The 15,930-nt window shown below is 39.5% G+C and overlaps 1 protein-coding gene across 1 annotated transcript; it reads left to right on the forward strand.

Moving 5' to 3' along the window:
• Positions 1 to 518: 518 nt before the first annotated feature.
• LTA4H (leukotriene A4 hydrolase) lies at positions 519 to 15,930 on the forward strand. The gene is made up of 19 exons (XM_082308379.1): positions 519 to 698; positions 1,733 to 1,863; positions 3,965 to 4,085; positions 4,593 to 4,661; positions 5,354 to 5,458; positions 7,124 to 7,176; positions 7,822 to 7,894; positions 8,205 to 8,345; positions 8,547 to 8,570; positions 9,596 to 9,666; positions 9,780 to 9,891; positions 10,860 to 11,004; positions 11,086 to 11,189; positions 11,545 to 11,615; positions 12,189 to 12,243; positions 13,109 to 13,204; positions 13,722 to 13,804; positions 15,025 to 15,129; positions 15,443 to 15,930. The coding sequence occupies exons 1-19, from the start codon at positions 552 to 554 to the stop codon at positions 15,561 to 15,563; spliced, it is 1,827 nt and encodes a 608-aa protein (XP_082164505.1). The 5' UTR covers positions 519 to 551; the 3' UTR covers positions 15,564 to 15,930.

Raw genomic sequence — 15,930 nt, forward strand, 5'->3', positions numbered from 1 at the left:
GCCTCAGCCCTGAGGCCGGCGGGCCCCGGCTGCGCTCTTCTTCTGTGCTTCCTGGTTTAAAAGCCGCGGTGCCCTTCCAACGGCTCTCTGGCGGCGGCCTGGGCTTCTCAAATGATTGCTTTTTGCCGCCGGGGCGAGGGCACACACCGGGACGGGGAGGGAGGAAAGGGGAAAAAAAATTCCGTACCTCCCCGTCGGGGAATCGAACCCCGGTCTCCCGCGTGACAGGCGGGGATACTTACCACTATACTAACGAGGAGCTGTACAATTGCCTGTTCCCCAGCAGCCGCCAGATAGTTTCCGCACCCTCACAGCCCGCCCACGCGCCGGCCCCGCCCCTCGCCGCCAGCCGCGCGCCCCGCCGCGCCCCGCGCCGCCCCCTCCCGCAGCGCACCGCGGGGGGCGTAGTTCCCCGCGCGCCGCCGTCGCCCTGCCCGCGGAGGGCGGGACTGCGCCTCCCAGCGGCCCCCGCCCCGCCGTGGGCGGGGCGGCTGCGGAGTCGCCAGCGGCCGCGCGGCAGCGGGCCGGCAGCGCGCGCGAGCGAGCGAGCCATGGCGGACCCCTGCTCCTTCGCCTCGCCCTCCCGCTGCCTGACGCGGCACCTCTACCTGCGCTGCCGCGCCGACTTCGGCGCGCAGGCGCTGCGGGGCACGGCGGCCCTCACCGCGCGCGCCGAGCGCGAGGCGCTGCGTTGCCTGGTAACGGCGGGGCGGGCGGGTTGGGGGGGTGGGGGGGTGAGGCGCGACCCCCGCGCTGCCCGCGGCTTGCGAGGGGCGAGCCCGCGGCCCCCGTCGGAGGGGGAGCGGCGGGGGCCGCGCTCGGGGGCGCCCCGTCCCCTCCCGCCGCCGCGCCGCCTCCCCTCAGCCGCCTCCCCGCTCCTGCCCCTCCGCCGTCGTCGTCCCGGTCCTTCCTTCCCTCCCGCCTCTGCCACCGGCTCGGCTGCAGCCTCCGCGCTGGTCGGGCTCGCCGGCGGCCCGGGCCGGCTCGTCCCCCGCGGGTGACAGCGCCCTGCGGCCCCGGGGCTGCCCGGGGGTCGCGCCTGGAGCCGGCGCGGCGTGCGAGGGAGGGGGGGGAGAGGTATTTTCCCGTTAAAATGGCGAAGAGCCTGGTGCCGAAAAGATGGGAATAAACCGCTGGAAAACTACGCTTATGGCTTTTTCGCGTGTGTGTTTTGTTATGCCAGCTACTTTCTGGGTTAGCTATGCAAATAAACGTCTCTTTAGCTTTGCTTTGCACGCAAAGGGAAGATCGGGGTTTGCGGGCTTTTTTCATGCTGGCTCCATAAAATCCTTTTCTGGTTGGCGCTTATTTCTTAGGAGAACATCATCCCGTAAAACTTCCCTCATGCTGCGTTATGGAGGTCATCTTCTGTTGCGTGAAGGAGTTGATTCACAGCGGCGAGTTCCAGGATGGGAGCCCTGGCAGGGGCTTTTGTGTTATTCTCCTCATTTCGCAGCAGCGCTGTGAAGTCTTTTACCTTTGTAGTTTACTCGGTAAACTCCTGATTCCACTTTCGTGGTCAGAAGTTGGTTTTATTCCTCTTCCCGCTCCAGTTTTGTAAGTTCAGCGCTCCTCTCAAAATGCTGCTTCCGAGTGCTCAACATAGACTCAGTTTTTCTGGTTTCACTTAGTAAATACTTTTTCCTTCAGAGAGACTTGTGCTTAAGATTTGATGAGTGCTACGTTAATTATTACACTCTTTGACAAGTATGAAATATTTGCTTCCTTACAGGTCTTGGATACAAAAGACGTACAGGTATTTAAAGTGACCGTAAATGGACAGGATGCAAAATTTGCATTTGGAGAAAAGCACAGTTTCAAGGGGACCCCCCTGGAAATCACGCTTCCTTTTGAACTAAAAAGGTACACAGTTTGACCTGTCCCTTTAGGTGGTTTCCAAAATGCACTGTATAAGCTGCTTGTCTGCCTGTAGGGTCGTTGTGTAAAGCTCGCAGAGGGACTTATAAATCAGGATGTTGCATTTATTTGGTATGATCTTGTAGGTGAATTTAATATCTGGCTTTCATTAGACAGCCAAAAGTTTGGGAGCCTTTGTACCTGTCCCCAGGTCTTATATCATGTACAAAATGACTTGCTAAAGTAAGTAGCGAAATGATGCGTAATGTATCACAATTTTTCCAGTGCTTCTCATCAGTAATATTCTTTCTGCCTGGACTACCTGAATTTTGGCATGTTCAGAATTGCTACGGTATGGCGCACGTGGAGTTACAGACCCTGCTTGCCTTACTTTTACACAAGGGCTGATCCTCCATTTCTGTAGAACTGCAGGTTACCGCTATGATTAGATAGAAACATGTTTTCAAACAATAAAAGTTCTATTGTATTGACTACTCTAAGCCCAAGTCCCTAAAAACTGGAACTTGAGTTTTGGCAGCATGACGGAGAATGAACTAACCGTAATCTACGTCTTAAGTTGTGTGAATTAGAAAGTTGTTGCCAAATTACAATACGGTTTGGGGCAATTTGCTTTGTGTGTTCGTGCCAAAGCTGAAAGCTGTGATGGTGTAAGGAGGTTCCCTTGTTTGAATAAAATTGTATACTAAGTTGCTTCTTATTGTTTTGTTTTCAAAACTGGTTACTACCTCTACAAACGCATGTCTGGTTTCTAATTAGTTGTTGTTGTTGTTCACTGAATTAGTGCAATTTAGAAACACACATAAAGTGGAAGAGAAAGGAATGTCATACAGTAGCTGTCCCTTCTGGGGAAACGCTTAGAATCTCATACGAAACTGACCAAATTAAGTACTTGAACAAACAGGCCACAGCAGAAACATGGGCCTGTTTCTTTTGTTTGACTTTCAGCTTTTTTTTTTTTTATTGCTAGATTTCCTTGTAAGAAAAAAAACCTACAAAGTGGCAGTTATGAGTCGTGATTGTAAGAATTTATAGTCTTGTATGAGATACAGTCACTCATGTAAATATCAATAAAACGGTGATAGGAAAGGGTAGGAGTTACAACTGCAAGTCTGACCGTTCAGTAAGCAATGTGCCTTATGGTAATACAAATTATTTTCTCTTTTCTTGTCAAATACGTACTTTGGAATACTGATTATAAACCAGATGTGTATACCTGGTCAGCTTATCTAGTGTCCAACTCCTCTGATTAGCTGAAGTTTGTTCTGATTTATGGTTGGGTTGTTAATTCTAGAGAGTTGCATGTATAACCTGGAACATTCCAATAACAGAGGCAACTTCTGTGTACTTTTGGTGTCAGTGACGATTATGATATGTTTTTAAAAAACAAGAGTATGAACGTGTCAGGTTTGTGTGTGTTCTCTTGTTAGCAAGCTGGTACCTGTCTTGCACAGAACTGTTAGTTTTTACTTTACACCAGTTCTAAAACCCTGAATAAAATTTGAACGTTTTTTATTTTTCTTGTTAACCCTGCTGTTAATAGGGTTTTCCAGTAATTACTATTTTCCATATTTATTTTTTTTTTTCTGCTTAAGGATCATACTTACAGAACATAACATCAGCTGCAAAATCTAATTTTTTTTTTTATTTACAGAATACACAAATCCTATGTTATTAAGGCATGTATGTTCTTATACAGGCTTTATACACTTTTTTGTTTCCTTATTGCAGTGGTTTTTTTATACTTACGTGTACAATGTTAGATAGTTGTGACAAAACTGTATGTATGTAGCTGGTCCAAATGGTTTAAAGAAAATGTCCATGTTCACCTTGAAGAGAGGAGAGGAAAAGTTTCTGATTAGTAAAAACAATAATAGAAGTGTCTTGGGACATTAAAATTGAAATAAATGGGCTAATTTTTACTATCATAATTGAAAGGGGAAAGTTGTTTTTAATATGCTACCTGTTCTTATTTTTAATGCTTTTGAGATTGTGCTGCAGACCTATTTTCCAGAAATCTTTGTAGAGGAATTTCAGTAGTGATCAGGAGTTGTGTCAAAACAGTCTGACTGTATTCTTTATTACACAGGGGACAAGAAGCAATTGTTGAAATCTCTTTTGAAAGCTCTCCAAAGTCTTCAGCTCTCCAATGGTTTACTCCAGAGCAAACTTCTGGAAAGAAACACCCATTTCTCTTCAGCCAATGTCAGGTTGAGTGGATTAATTTTTTTTTTTTAAACTTCTTGTTTACATAGCACTGTAATTCTGCCTGGTTTCCAAAGAGAAGGAGAGGAAGCCTAGTGGGGGAAAGTACAGTAGCCCATAACTTCTAATTGTGTGTGTCAAAGGTCCTACATGAAAACGCTTAATAAGACGTTGTTGAGATTTTTTATTATATTTGCATTTAATAATTTCAGAACTGCTTTACCCTCTCCAGTATTCTTGTTGAAGAACATGCAGTCCTTTGCAACTGATATATGTGGCTGTTGATCTGTCTTGCCTACCGTTATTTCTTTTAGAAAACCCTTAACTATGAAAACTACTATAAGCTGTAAGTGATCAGAAGTGTTGGTTTGTAGATAACGAATTCTCTAGAGGAGCTGTATAGATTTCCAATATAATATATTAGTTTGATTTATTTCTAGTCCGCTGCATTAGAAAGATTGTTATGTTTCAGCTTTTTTTTTTTTTTTTTTTTTTTTCTCCCACCTCTCCAGGCTACCCACTGCAGAGCCATCTTTCCATGCCAAGACACTCCTGCTGTGAAACTAACCTACTATGCAGAGGTAGATGAACCTAAGTCATGTGTGTCTAACTGAAGACAACTACTACAATGGGTGAAATTTTTTTTTTTTGGTAGCTGACGGCATGTGGCCTAAAATAAAAAACAGAGAATATTGACTTTTAGCTTAATGTAAGAGGCAAAACCTGCTTATCTTCCTTGTGGCACTTCTCTAGCTTTACTATTTTCTTTTATGTATATCATCTCTTTTTTCATTCGCATGTATTTTTTTTTCCAAAAGAAAAAAAAGAAGTGCTGTAGCAGGAAAGAAATATGTTCTTAAATCAGGAAAAGCTGACAGTAAGACAGCAAAGAGTGCTGTAAAGTAAAAATACTTGAAATGACTCTCATATATGCCTTAAGTAATATATTCTGGTTCATAGTTAGGGGATCTTTGCAGTCCTGGCATAAATAGTCCGATTGTTTTAAGGAAGCAAAAAGCAAGATGGGCAATGTGACATTACAATTCAGTAGTCCGAAGAAAGTGAAACTTTTAACTTCGGTCAGAGGTAATCCTTCTGGTTAATTAAATATTGCCAGCCTTTAAGACAGAATTTTCTGCATGCCTTGTATTCTACTTGACGGAGAGGACTTAACAACAGAACAAATCTGGGGTACTCTTTTTGCTATCTCTGCTTCTAGTATATTGTATAATCCTGTGTGCCAACAGTTCCTCATAGTTGGGTAATCTTTCAGATATCTGTTCCTAAAGAGTTGGTGGCTCTTATGAGTGCTAATCGCGAGGGAGAGATGCCTGACCCAGAGGACAGCAGTCGGAAGATATACCATTTCAGTCAGAACGTAAGTGCTCCAGGCTAGTAAACAGATGCCTAAGGTCTTATTCCTAACTCATGCAGTTCACAGTCGCTTCAGATACAGTTTTGATGTCATCGATAAATCATATGACTTAGGATGGGTCTTTGCCCCTATAGAAATATAGGGGCATAGAAATATAGGGGCATAGAAATATTATGAATCTCCAACTCTGAAAAGTCAACCAGTAGGCACTGGTGATGTTTACTTGTCGTTTTGGCATTCCCAGAAAAGCCAAATTTGAGTTTTGAAAATGTGTAGTGTACTCAAAGCTAGTACTGTCAAAACCCTTTCTGTCTGCACTGATTCTTGGGAAATAATGCATGGACTTGAATAACATGGGAATGAGTTTTGGAAAACAGAACCTGCAAATTTTAAACTTACCAAGATCTTAGGAGCAAAGCTGAGCATTGGAACGAATTTTTAACTTGAAGTTAGGCAAATTCTGACAACAGAAATTTTTTTTTTTTTTCTTTTGAAAGGTAAGAACATTGGCTTTTATGGAAAGTGTCTCCAGATAATTAAAGATTACTGTTCTCAGGATGACGTTTTATGAAGTGGTGCAGCTAGTTTAATGATTCCACTGCCCCTAAAGTGGCAGTCTCAATTTACTCTTCTGACATTTTTGTTCTCACGGCTTTTTGGGTTACATTTCTGATGTTTGTGGGATCTCTTGGTGAGCCTAGTTCATTTTGCTGCAGAAGCAGATAAAATTAACATAAATGTTAAAAAGTTGTTGTTTTAGTAAGCTGATCTGGGCTGCCGAGAGACTGAATGACCGCAAGGAGGGATGGAATTGTGTGACTGGAGGAGAGGAGGGGAACCTACTCTGAACTGCAGCAGCTGTTGGGTTGATTTGGCTGCTACATGAAACCTGAGAGAGAGAGAAAAAAAAATTGTTACCTTATCTGTGAGCTCTTCAGTATGCAGTGTTCTGCCTTCTCTGTGGAGCCAAAAACATTTGCCACTCTCACTGTCGTGCATAAGGCTTCTATGTTGTATGTTATCCAGAGCTGTATGTTATCTAGAAATACACTTGATAAGTTTGGTGGAGCTGTGCAAGGAATAACATTTAGTCTAATTGAAATTATACTACACTTTCTAATATAGAAAACCATTAGATTAATTTGTTAGAAAAGGCATGTGTTTTATTAAAGAAAATATATATAAATATTTTGATTTTGCTGACTCTTTTGTATCCATAAATATTCTTGTTTACTTGAATTCATTAAAGCTTTTCCTGCATCTTTATGTGTGATACAACTGCCCTTTATCGGAGCGGTATCTCTTAACTCCTCTTTCTATAAAATTTAATGGAACTGGAATGAATATGGAAAACTGGTTTTCTTTTCAACAGTAACCAAGCCAGTGGCATTTTTGTATGCTCTTATATATGCAGATGTTTTTCAAACAGAGATGATACTTACGGTTTTGTGGCCTTTGCATGAAACATCTGTGAAACAAGTACTTCTTGTAGATAAAAGAGTATCGTTTGGGGAGAAAAAACAATGCCTTTATTATTATAACGTAAGGCAGGAAACCATGGAGGAAGCGTGCACACTTCCTTATTTACATACCTTTGTTTTTCTTTGAATCGGTGGTGTTGATAGCTCACATTACAAATAGGATTTCTTTTTTTCTCATGTTCACTAGGTTCCCATACCTTGCTACTTGATTGCTTTAGTGGTTGGAGCTTTAGAAAGCAGGTGAGTGAATCTGCACAAAGTATAAATATTAATAATCGTAATAAATCTTCAGCATTATCTTTTTTGTTTCTTGGTCTTGTTTCTAGTTTTAAAAGGTCTTAGAGGTTCAATGAACGTGTTTATTTGTATCAAACTGCATGTATCTTGATTCACTCTTGCATCATTTTTTCTATAGAATATACTTTTGCTGTAAGTTAAAGAAACACCATGAAGAGTTTGGAATTGATTGGAACCACTAAGGGCTTTTTCTAGCTCAGGGAATAGTATCTTTTTCCTCAGGTAACAGATAAGCCTCTCATGTACAAAAAGCAGAAAATTATAGCTTCAGCCTCATTGCTCACCTGCACAAGGATGTGTTAATCTAGCCCATAATAATGCCTTTAATATAAAGGCTTTACAGCATTTTAAAATCTGTAAATGTGTTTCCTATTTATTTGTCCTGAACAGTGGATGTGTGTGGTTTGCTTTGTTTTCTAAAGCTTTACTTTAGCAGCGGAGAGGAAAAAGAGGCAAAGACTTCCCAATGAGTTTCTTCAGCAACATGGGTTACTCATGAGCACAGTTTACACATGTGCTCTCTGTATTGGTTTCCCATAGAATTCTTTCTAGATCCTAGTGTCTTAGTGGCATTTTTACTTTCAACAGAAAGATTGGCCCAAGGACACTGGTGTGGGCTGAAAAGGAGCTAGTGGATAAATCGGCCTATGAATTTGCTGAGGTGGGTAGTTAACAAAACAATGTTTTCTAAACTAACTGTTTCACACAGTATTAGAAAAGAAACAGACTGAAGTTCAGTGTTTTGTTCACCTGTAGCTCTCCTTTCTCTACCTCCCACCCCCAAAAACGCTGCTGTTCTATTGCAACACGAAACTACTACTGAAAATAAATACTGATACAGTCTTGTACTCGTTTTGCATGTGGGACGTGGCAAGGTGAAAGAGAATGAAGTATGGGATCCATAGCGTATTTCTTGTTCAGTGTTTGTAGTTGGAAGTCATGTTAAAAACTAATGTGAGTTCTTGTTTCAGGCTGAAGCTATGCTGCAAACAGCAGAAGATTTAGCAGGACCCTATGTATGGGGACAATATGATTTGTTAGTCTTACCACCTTCTTTTCCTTATGGTGGTATGGAGAATCCTTGTCTTACTTTTGTAACTCCAACACTGTTGGTAAGTGTAACACTGATAAAAGTCAGCTTTTCCTTAGGGCTTGCTTATCTATCAAGTGATGGATATTAATCTTCCCCCTAGAAAGAACTGTAAATGTTCCTGCCTCCTTTGGAGTTAGGGATCATACATGATACTGCATTAAGTGGTGTATTTTGAGGTTTACTTGAACTGACTACTGCCTTGTCTTTTTTTTTCTTTTAGGCAGGTGATCGGTCTCTATCAAATGTAAGTGCAAAATAGGTTCATGTCTTCAAGTAGAATATAGCTTGAAGTTGTATCTTAACTTCCTTTGTAACAGATACCTGAAAACTTGGTCTCTTTTTCATTGGGGGAAATAAAAGCAAAGGCAGTAACTCAGGAACTCTTACAAAGTGAGTTTTAGTTCTAAGTAAACTCTAGAAAACTGGAGAGACATCTATTTTGTGTAATGGACAGGTGAAAATAACATAGGTGCTTGTATGCATAGGGGGCTGACTGAAGTTAGCTGCTCAGTAGCTCTTTTCCTGTCCTGTGTGTAGATATGTTCAAAAACTACAACTGAATTGATCTCATCGCAATTGTTTGTAGGGAACTTCTTCCTTTATATGTCTGTCTCTGCCCTAGAACTCACATTGTGTACAGTTTTCTTTTAAAGTAGAAATCACGAGTACAATTTTAGTAAATTATGGGTTTTTTCTGGCAAGTTGAGTACTCTGGATTTTCTCTCATATGTCTTCCTACTAGACTGATATACTGCCAAAAAAAAAAAAAAAAAATGATTGTCTTATCCCGAGAATACTGAAATATTTTACATGGATACTTTTTAATGTGTCATGCATCATTATCCTTCTAGGAGTGACTGTTTTCTTCCTGTTTGATACTTTAGAACATCGCAGCGCTGCAGAAGTTGCTTAGGTGGGAAAGTAGTACTAATCCATCCCTTGGTATGGATCCAGTATTCTGAAATGTGATTTCATAAACAAGTACCTGCACCATGCTACCGGAGGAATTATTTTTGTTCATCAGTGTGGGTCTATGACTTGCAGGCTGGACATTCAAAATTATTTCTGGAGAAGGTTCAGTAGGATAGTGTTAGTCCTCTAAATAAAATTTATGTAGCTGAGTTTACAGAGCTGTGAATGCCAACTGGCTTTGGGAATGTAGTGCAGTAAATGAGATCTTATTAGGATTTTTTTCTTTCTGTTGGGATTTGATGTTCATTTTCCAGAGGAGGCTAAATGGTAGACCTGCCATTGTTTTCTATGTTTTAGGTTATTGCTCATGAAATCTCTCACAGCTGGACGGGAAACTTGGTAACAAACAAAACATGGGAGCATTTTTGGTAGGTGTGATGTTCAATGCAATGCAAATCATATTTTAAAATTAATCTGTAAAGAGACCAACGAAGTTCATTTTGCCATCCTACCAGTGCTGACTTTATCACTGTATTTCCAGGCTGAATGAGGGGCACACTGTATACCTGGAACGCAGGATTGGTGGTCGGTTGTTTGGTGAGCAGTTCAGGCAGTTTCAAGCCCTAGGAGGTTGGAGGGAACTGCAGAATTCGGTAAATATTTTTAGGTTATGATAACTTTATGTTTAAGCATATACCTAAATAAAATAAAGCTGATTTCATGTGTTTCCCACAAATAAGACTTGTCTAGTCAGCTTTCCTAACACTTTATTGTTAGAGGATGAACAACTTTGATTCCAAAGTATATGATCTCTTCGCAAAGTAATAGCTTAATATACTCAGATTAGATAAAGCTTTTTGAACCGTTTTAAGCTCTTCTATAAGGATGAACATCTTGACAGACTCTCTTGGTTGTTCTGGGTATGGCTACATTGCAGTATTGCCTGTTAGCGTACTGGTAAAACAGCTGAAAGCTTGTCAAAATTACCTGCCGGCATGACCATCAGAACTTCTAATGCCTCATGCAAGTAACTGATTTCTTTTTTTCCTGTGTACTGTGTTATAAATGAGCATATTCCTAATCCATTACTGTCTAGGAGGCTTGTTATAGTTTTGTGTTTGGTAGCATAGTTATACTTTATTTTTCAGATTTCCAGCCTGTTATATTTCCAGCCCTCTCATTCAGTTTGGTGATGCTGTTTACCTGGTTTACTATGAATATTTCCTCATTGTATTTTATTCTTTATACCACCCATTTAAATCAAGCAGTTTAAATAGGTTGTTAATAAGGGGATAAATATAGATAGTTTACTAGGTGCTCATGATTATGACAGACATGACAGTAATTAACTGCTTTGAGATAGCTGGAGCACAGGGTGATTGATCCTAACCTCTTTCTGTTTGGTATGCGATCAGACACTGATAAAACAAAATGAGAAAAAGGTTTAGTAAACTATGTTTTGTGCAGATTCAGAACTTCAGGAAAAAGAATGAGAAAGAATGCATTGAAATGAGGCCATCTTAGGTTTGGATGCATTATACTTTTATAAATAGGATTAGTAGTGATTAGCAACAGTGCTAGTTTTCCTAGATGAATGTATTTTCTTGTGTCTTTGTCATAGATAAATACTTTTGGAGATAAAAATCCTATAACTAACCTCGTCCCTAATCTGAGTGAGGTAGATCCTGATGCTGCCTATTCATCTGTTCCGTATGAGAAAGGCTTTGCTTTGCTTTTTTACCTTGAACAACTTCTTGGAGGACCAGGTAAGCGTTAGTCAGACTTTATACGTTATTGTTTCCCATTGTAATTTCAAACACTGAAACAGTCTGTTTTTTAACTGTTAGATGTCTTCATTGGCTTCTTGAAGGCTTACATTCAGCAGTTTGCTTATAAGAGCATAGTAACGGAGGACTGGAAGAAGTTCTTGTACTCCTACTTCAAGGATAAGGTATTTAAAACTAATTGCTTGAAACTGTTTAATTATGTGAAACTATAGCATAGCTCAGGAATTACCTTCTTTAAGGACTAGTTCTTTATCTTTCTCTTCTTTATCTCAATATCTTAATATGATGTGGTCTGACATCTTACGAAGATGGATTTGCTTTGTGATGGTCCCCCCACCCCCCACCCCCCTGAAGGGAATACTGTGTTTTGAAGTAATCTGTATAGGATTCTCCAGGGTAATTGGAGGGATGTTAAAAAAACAAAAACAAAACCCAAAGGATTGAAACTAGTTTTCGTAGGGTATGCTTTTCTTTAAAAATAACATCTAAAATTGAACAAGAATTTGTGTTGCATTGTAGGTAGATGTTCTTGATAAAGTTGATTGGAACTCATGGTTTCATGCTCCAGGAATGCCACCAGTGAAGCCTATGTAAGCTGCATTCTTCTATAGTTCATCTTTTTCCTTCTCCAGATTGCACATGATTTTCCAAACAGTCATAAAGCGGTTTGTGAACAGGGTGAAAGTCTTCCCACAAACGTTTTATTAGAAAATGTCCTAGTACTATGTAGAAATTGATATATGTGTATATAGGAGGAAAAAATGTCGCTGTTAATATTTTCAAGTTTTTATTCTGGTGGAAATTTATTTTGCTTTGAAAGTTGCCAGGAAAGATTCTTTTTTCTGACAGTTTGCTACAGCAATATTCTCTTTTCAGCTATAAGCTATACTGTATTATGAGCATATATGCTCAGAAGTATTGATCATTTTAGGAGCATGTGGTATCAAGGGGTAGTGTCACCTATGCACAAAGTGCTTCTAACTAAAACTGAAATATATTTCATTATAATAGATCTTTTGTAAGTTGTGTTGCAATATTGAGTTGGAGCCTACAACGAACAAACGTGGAGCCATTTGAAATTAATTTCTAAGCATTCTCATAAAAATATTACAGAAGCTTTTTGTGTTTCCAAAGTGTGATCCTTTGTTTTTAATATTTGACAGGTATGATATGACACTAGCAAATGCTTGTGTTGCCTTGAGCCAAAGATGGATCAAAGTAAGTGGTTAAAGAACGCTGAGGTGTCTGTGTCTTGAAAAACTAGTTCTCTTTGTGTGAAGTGAGCCGTTCTCTTCTGAAATCTATCATTTGCTGAGAGAGAATGTATTTATGGTGATAGTATGGCTGCCAGGGATTTTGCATTTTGTAGGCTAGCCTTTCATCGTAGAGTCTGTGGATTTGCTATGACTTCTGTATGTGAAGTGCTGTACATATTTTAACAAGGCACACAGCCAGCGTTTTGTGATATGTATGTAGCAACCAAACCAAGAATGTTCCTTTTGAAACCCTGATATTATGGCTTGATTTTAAAACAAATGCCAAGGTATCTCTACATTACTGATTATAGTGTATTAGCAGTAATTCCCCTACATTATACTGAAGCTAGTATGCATTTCTCATGAAAGGCTGAAATATATAAATCATAAGTAACTAATACCATACATTTTTCTCGTAATTTTAACCATAAAACTCATACAACTAATAGAGAATTCAGCATACCTTCCTTTTGTTAGCTCTGTGGCTTTTCACTGTACTTGTATGTGATCTCTAGCTTTCTTCTTCTCAATGTTACTTTTTCTATAAAAAGCACTTGATTTTTTACTTTAACAGAAACTTTAACAGCCAGTGGAGATAAAAAAGTCAGTGGAGAGAAAACAAGTGAAAATTGAAGTGAAGAATACCAAACATCAGACAGTAGCTTAAGTTTCTCCCTTCTCCTTCTTGTAACATCCTGCACAAATACAAACCAGTATCTTTTTTATTCGGAAGGGCTCAATAGTAAATGTGCGTGTCCAAACAAAAAATTACACCTGATTTTACTTTGAAATACCTCTTAAAAACTTAACTAACCATTCTCTTTTAGGCAAAAGAGAGTGATTTGGGCTCATTCAGCTCAGCAGACCTGAAGGAAATGTCATCTCATCAGTTGATTGAGTTCCTGGCCCTGTTGCTTCTGGAGGTAAATGCCCGCCTGGGGTAACTTGATTCTGGTATCACAAAAGCAGGCACAGAAGCCCGAGTGTGCTTTGGAAATAAGTTGTCCATTTTCTTTTAAGTTTTGCTAAAATAACCTGCTCTCACCATACAAAGTTACTAAAACCTTCAGCCGTGCCTCCCTGATTATGTCTGGCTCTTCAGCTAATGAGCAACATACAGAGATTGCAAGGTAAAAACAAAACTATAAGGTGCTTGAGTTTGTCTGTATTTGATGTTGTAGCAAATAAGCTATAAATAAAACAGAATGAAAATAACTTCAAGTTTTGAATGTTCCGGTAGTACTGGATGTGGGAATTTGCTAACACTTATTCCTTGCCCTTTCCCTAATACTTTGAGAAGGTGAAAGAAACAAATACAAATATTTGTCATGGTAAGCTTTTAATTCCTTTGTAGCATCATTCTTGAATGAACCTGTTTATTTTTGGAGTATGTGGCTTGAAGTGTGCCTCTGGTTTATTCTATGTAATTTCCTTTTTCAGGCTCCTCTTCCAGTGTCACATGTCAAACGAATGCAGGAAGTATATGACTTCAACGCTATAAACAATTCTGAAATAAGATTCAGGTTTGTTTTAGTATGGGCATTTTTCTAATCTTAAATGCTTTCATAAAACAAACTGTCCTGCTTCATAAGTGGTCTGAGACATACTGTTGTGTACAACTGGTGCAGGGATTTGGGGTTTTTTGTTATTGTTGTGGGTTTTTTTGTGAGTGCATATGCAAGCATGCCTACCAGAGTGGTATTCTGTTACTTATGAATTGGGTAAATATAGTCTAGTAGAAGAACTGGAAGTGAGCATTGGATTAGCTGTGCTTTATTTTCATCTGTTGTGCTAGCAAAGGAACCTGATGACCTGATAGCTTTTATTTTGGGGCTGGTATTGGATAAGACAATAGTGAGCCTCTCTGTGACCCAAAACATGCCTGAAAAATTTTTAAAAAAAATAGTCAGGAGGAGGTCTTCTGGACTTACCTAATAAGTTCTTCTGCTGATGTGCCAGTGGTTTTTCAACATAACTTGGAAACGTTTTTGTCACGTTTTAATGCTTGCTATCACAAAGCTTTTGTCTCATCAAGAAAAAGTAAATATCAAAGGAAGTATCTAAACAAGTAGGAAATGCTTCTAGCTAAATGGCTTGATTCTTGTGCCATCCTAATTTCTTCTATTTTGTTTTTACACATTGTGTTTACATGTGTCACTTGTTAAAAAAAAGGTATTGTTGAGGACATAAGTAACCTTTACAAATACCTTGAAGTATTGCATATTTTGCTACTGTTACATACTTGGATACATTTGCAATAGTAATGGTTATTCTGCCTTAACTGACATACAACATGGTTTCTATTTCTTGTAACAAGATCAATTTCTTCTTATTTTCAGAACAAAACAAGCGCGTGCCAGTTGCTGGTGACATTTTGTTTGGGTTTTTTGTTGTGAGTTTTTTTTAATCACTTGGTCAAATGTGACAAGTGCTATATAATTCAGCTCTAATTCTGAGTGATGCAACTGGACACTACTGCAGTATAAAAGAAATACATAGCTGCAGAAAATAATCAGACCATTTTGGAGCAACTTTGAAAAAAAATTTCTTATTTTATAGAGAAGTCCACTTTTGTAACGTGCTAGTCAGGCACTAACTATTTTATGTTGAACTTAGCTAGAATCTCATTCCCATGGTGACATAGCACTGCTCAGAGTGTTTATGGGAACAGAATCATAAGCTAACTAACCACTGCAAATAAAAATAAAGGTGTAAATTTTCTTTCTTTCCCTGCCCCCCCCAGATGGCTGCGCCTCTGCATCAGGTCCAAGTGGGAAGAAGCTATTCCTCTGGCTCTAAAAATGGCAACAGATCAGGGCAGGATGAAGTTTACTCGACCCTTGTTCAGGTAAAAGTAATTTCCAAAGTGTAGGAGCTCATGCTGTTGGCATTTTTGGTATAATGGAATGTAGAATACTTGACATTGTACATTTATTTAGTTATGCTTCAAAGTGATATAATACAGAATTTTCTGTGTACTGAACAAGCTTATCTTCAGACTTGCTTTCCACTTGCTGACTTTTTTTAACAGAAGAAAGCTTAGTCGCCCAGTATGCACCTTAATGTGAGGCTTTCAAGGGAAAAGTAAAACCTTGAGAAAATCCCCACTGTAATATTTTCATAGATTTTTGTAATGGTGCTTTTTTTATTTTCTTTTACAGGGACCTTTACAATTTTGACAAGTGTCGAGATCTGACTGTCAAGACATTTCTGGAGCATAGAGCCTCTATGCACCCAGTCACTTCAATGCTTGTGGGCAAAGACTTGAAACAGGATCAGTGACAAATTTACTGATTTCTTTGAAATTTTCTTGTTGCTGAAAGAAGAGACCGATTCCACAAACCGCTGATAACGTGTGCTTGACTATGCCATAAAATGCTCTGCTGCTTTGATACTAACCTAGCTTAAAATGAACTTTCCAAATCAAGTTCAGTACTTTCTATTTTGCACCTCTAAGTAAAACCGCAAAAATCAGTAAATCTCTGGAATTGGGAGAATGGTTTTGGTACAAGCAATTTTTAGAACACAGGAAAAAGCTGTTCTGCGATGTAGTCATTTGTCAATCATGGAATTTAAAAACATGGAAAATTAATTGGCTCTTTGTGTCCAGCTTTCTTTTTCATAGCAATGTGATTGAAACTCCAAGTAT

The sequence above is a fragment of the Platalea leucorodia genome (assembly GCF_965183815.1).
Source record: "Platalea leucorodia genome assembly, chromosome: 4".
Classification (NCBI taxonomy): domain Eukaryota; kingdom Metazoa; phylum Chordata; class Aves; order Pelecaniformes; family Threskiornithidae; genus Platalea; species Platalea leucorodia.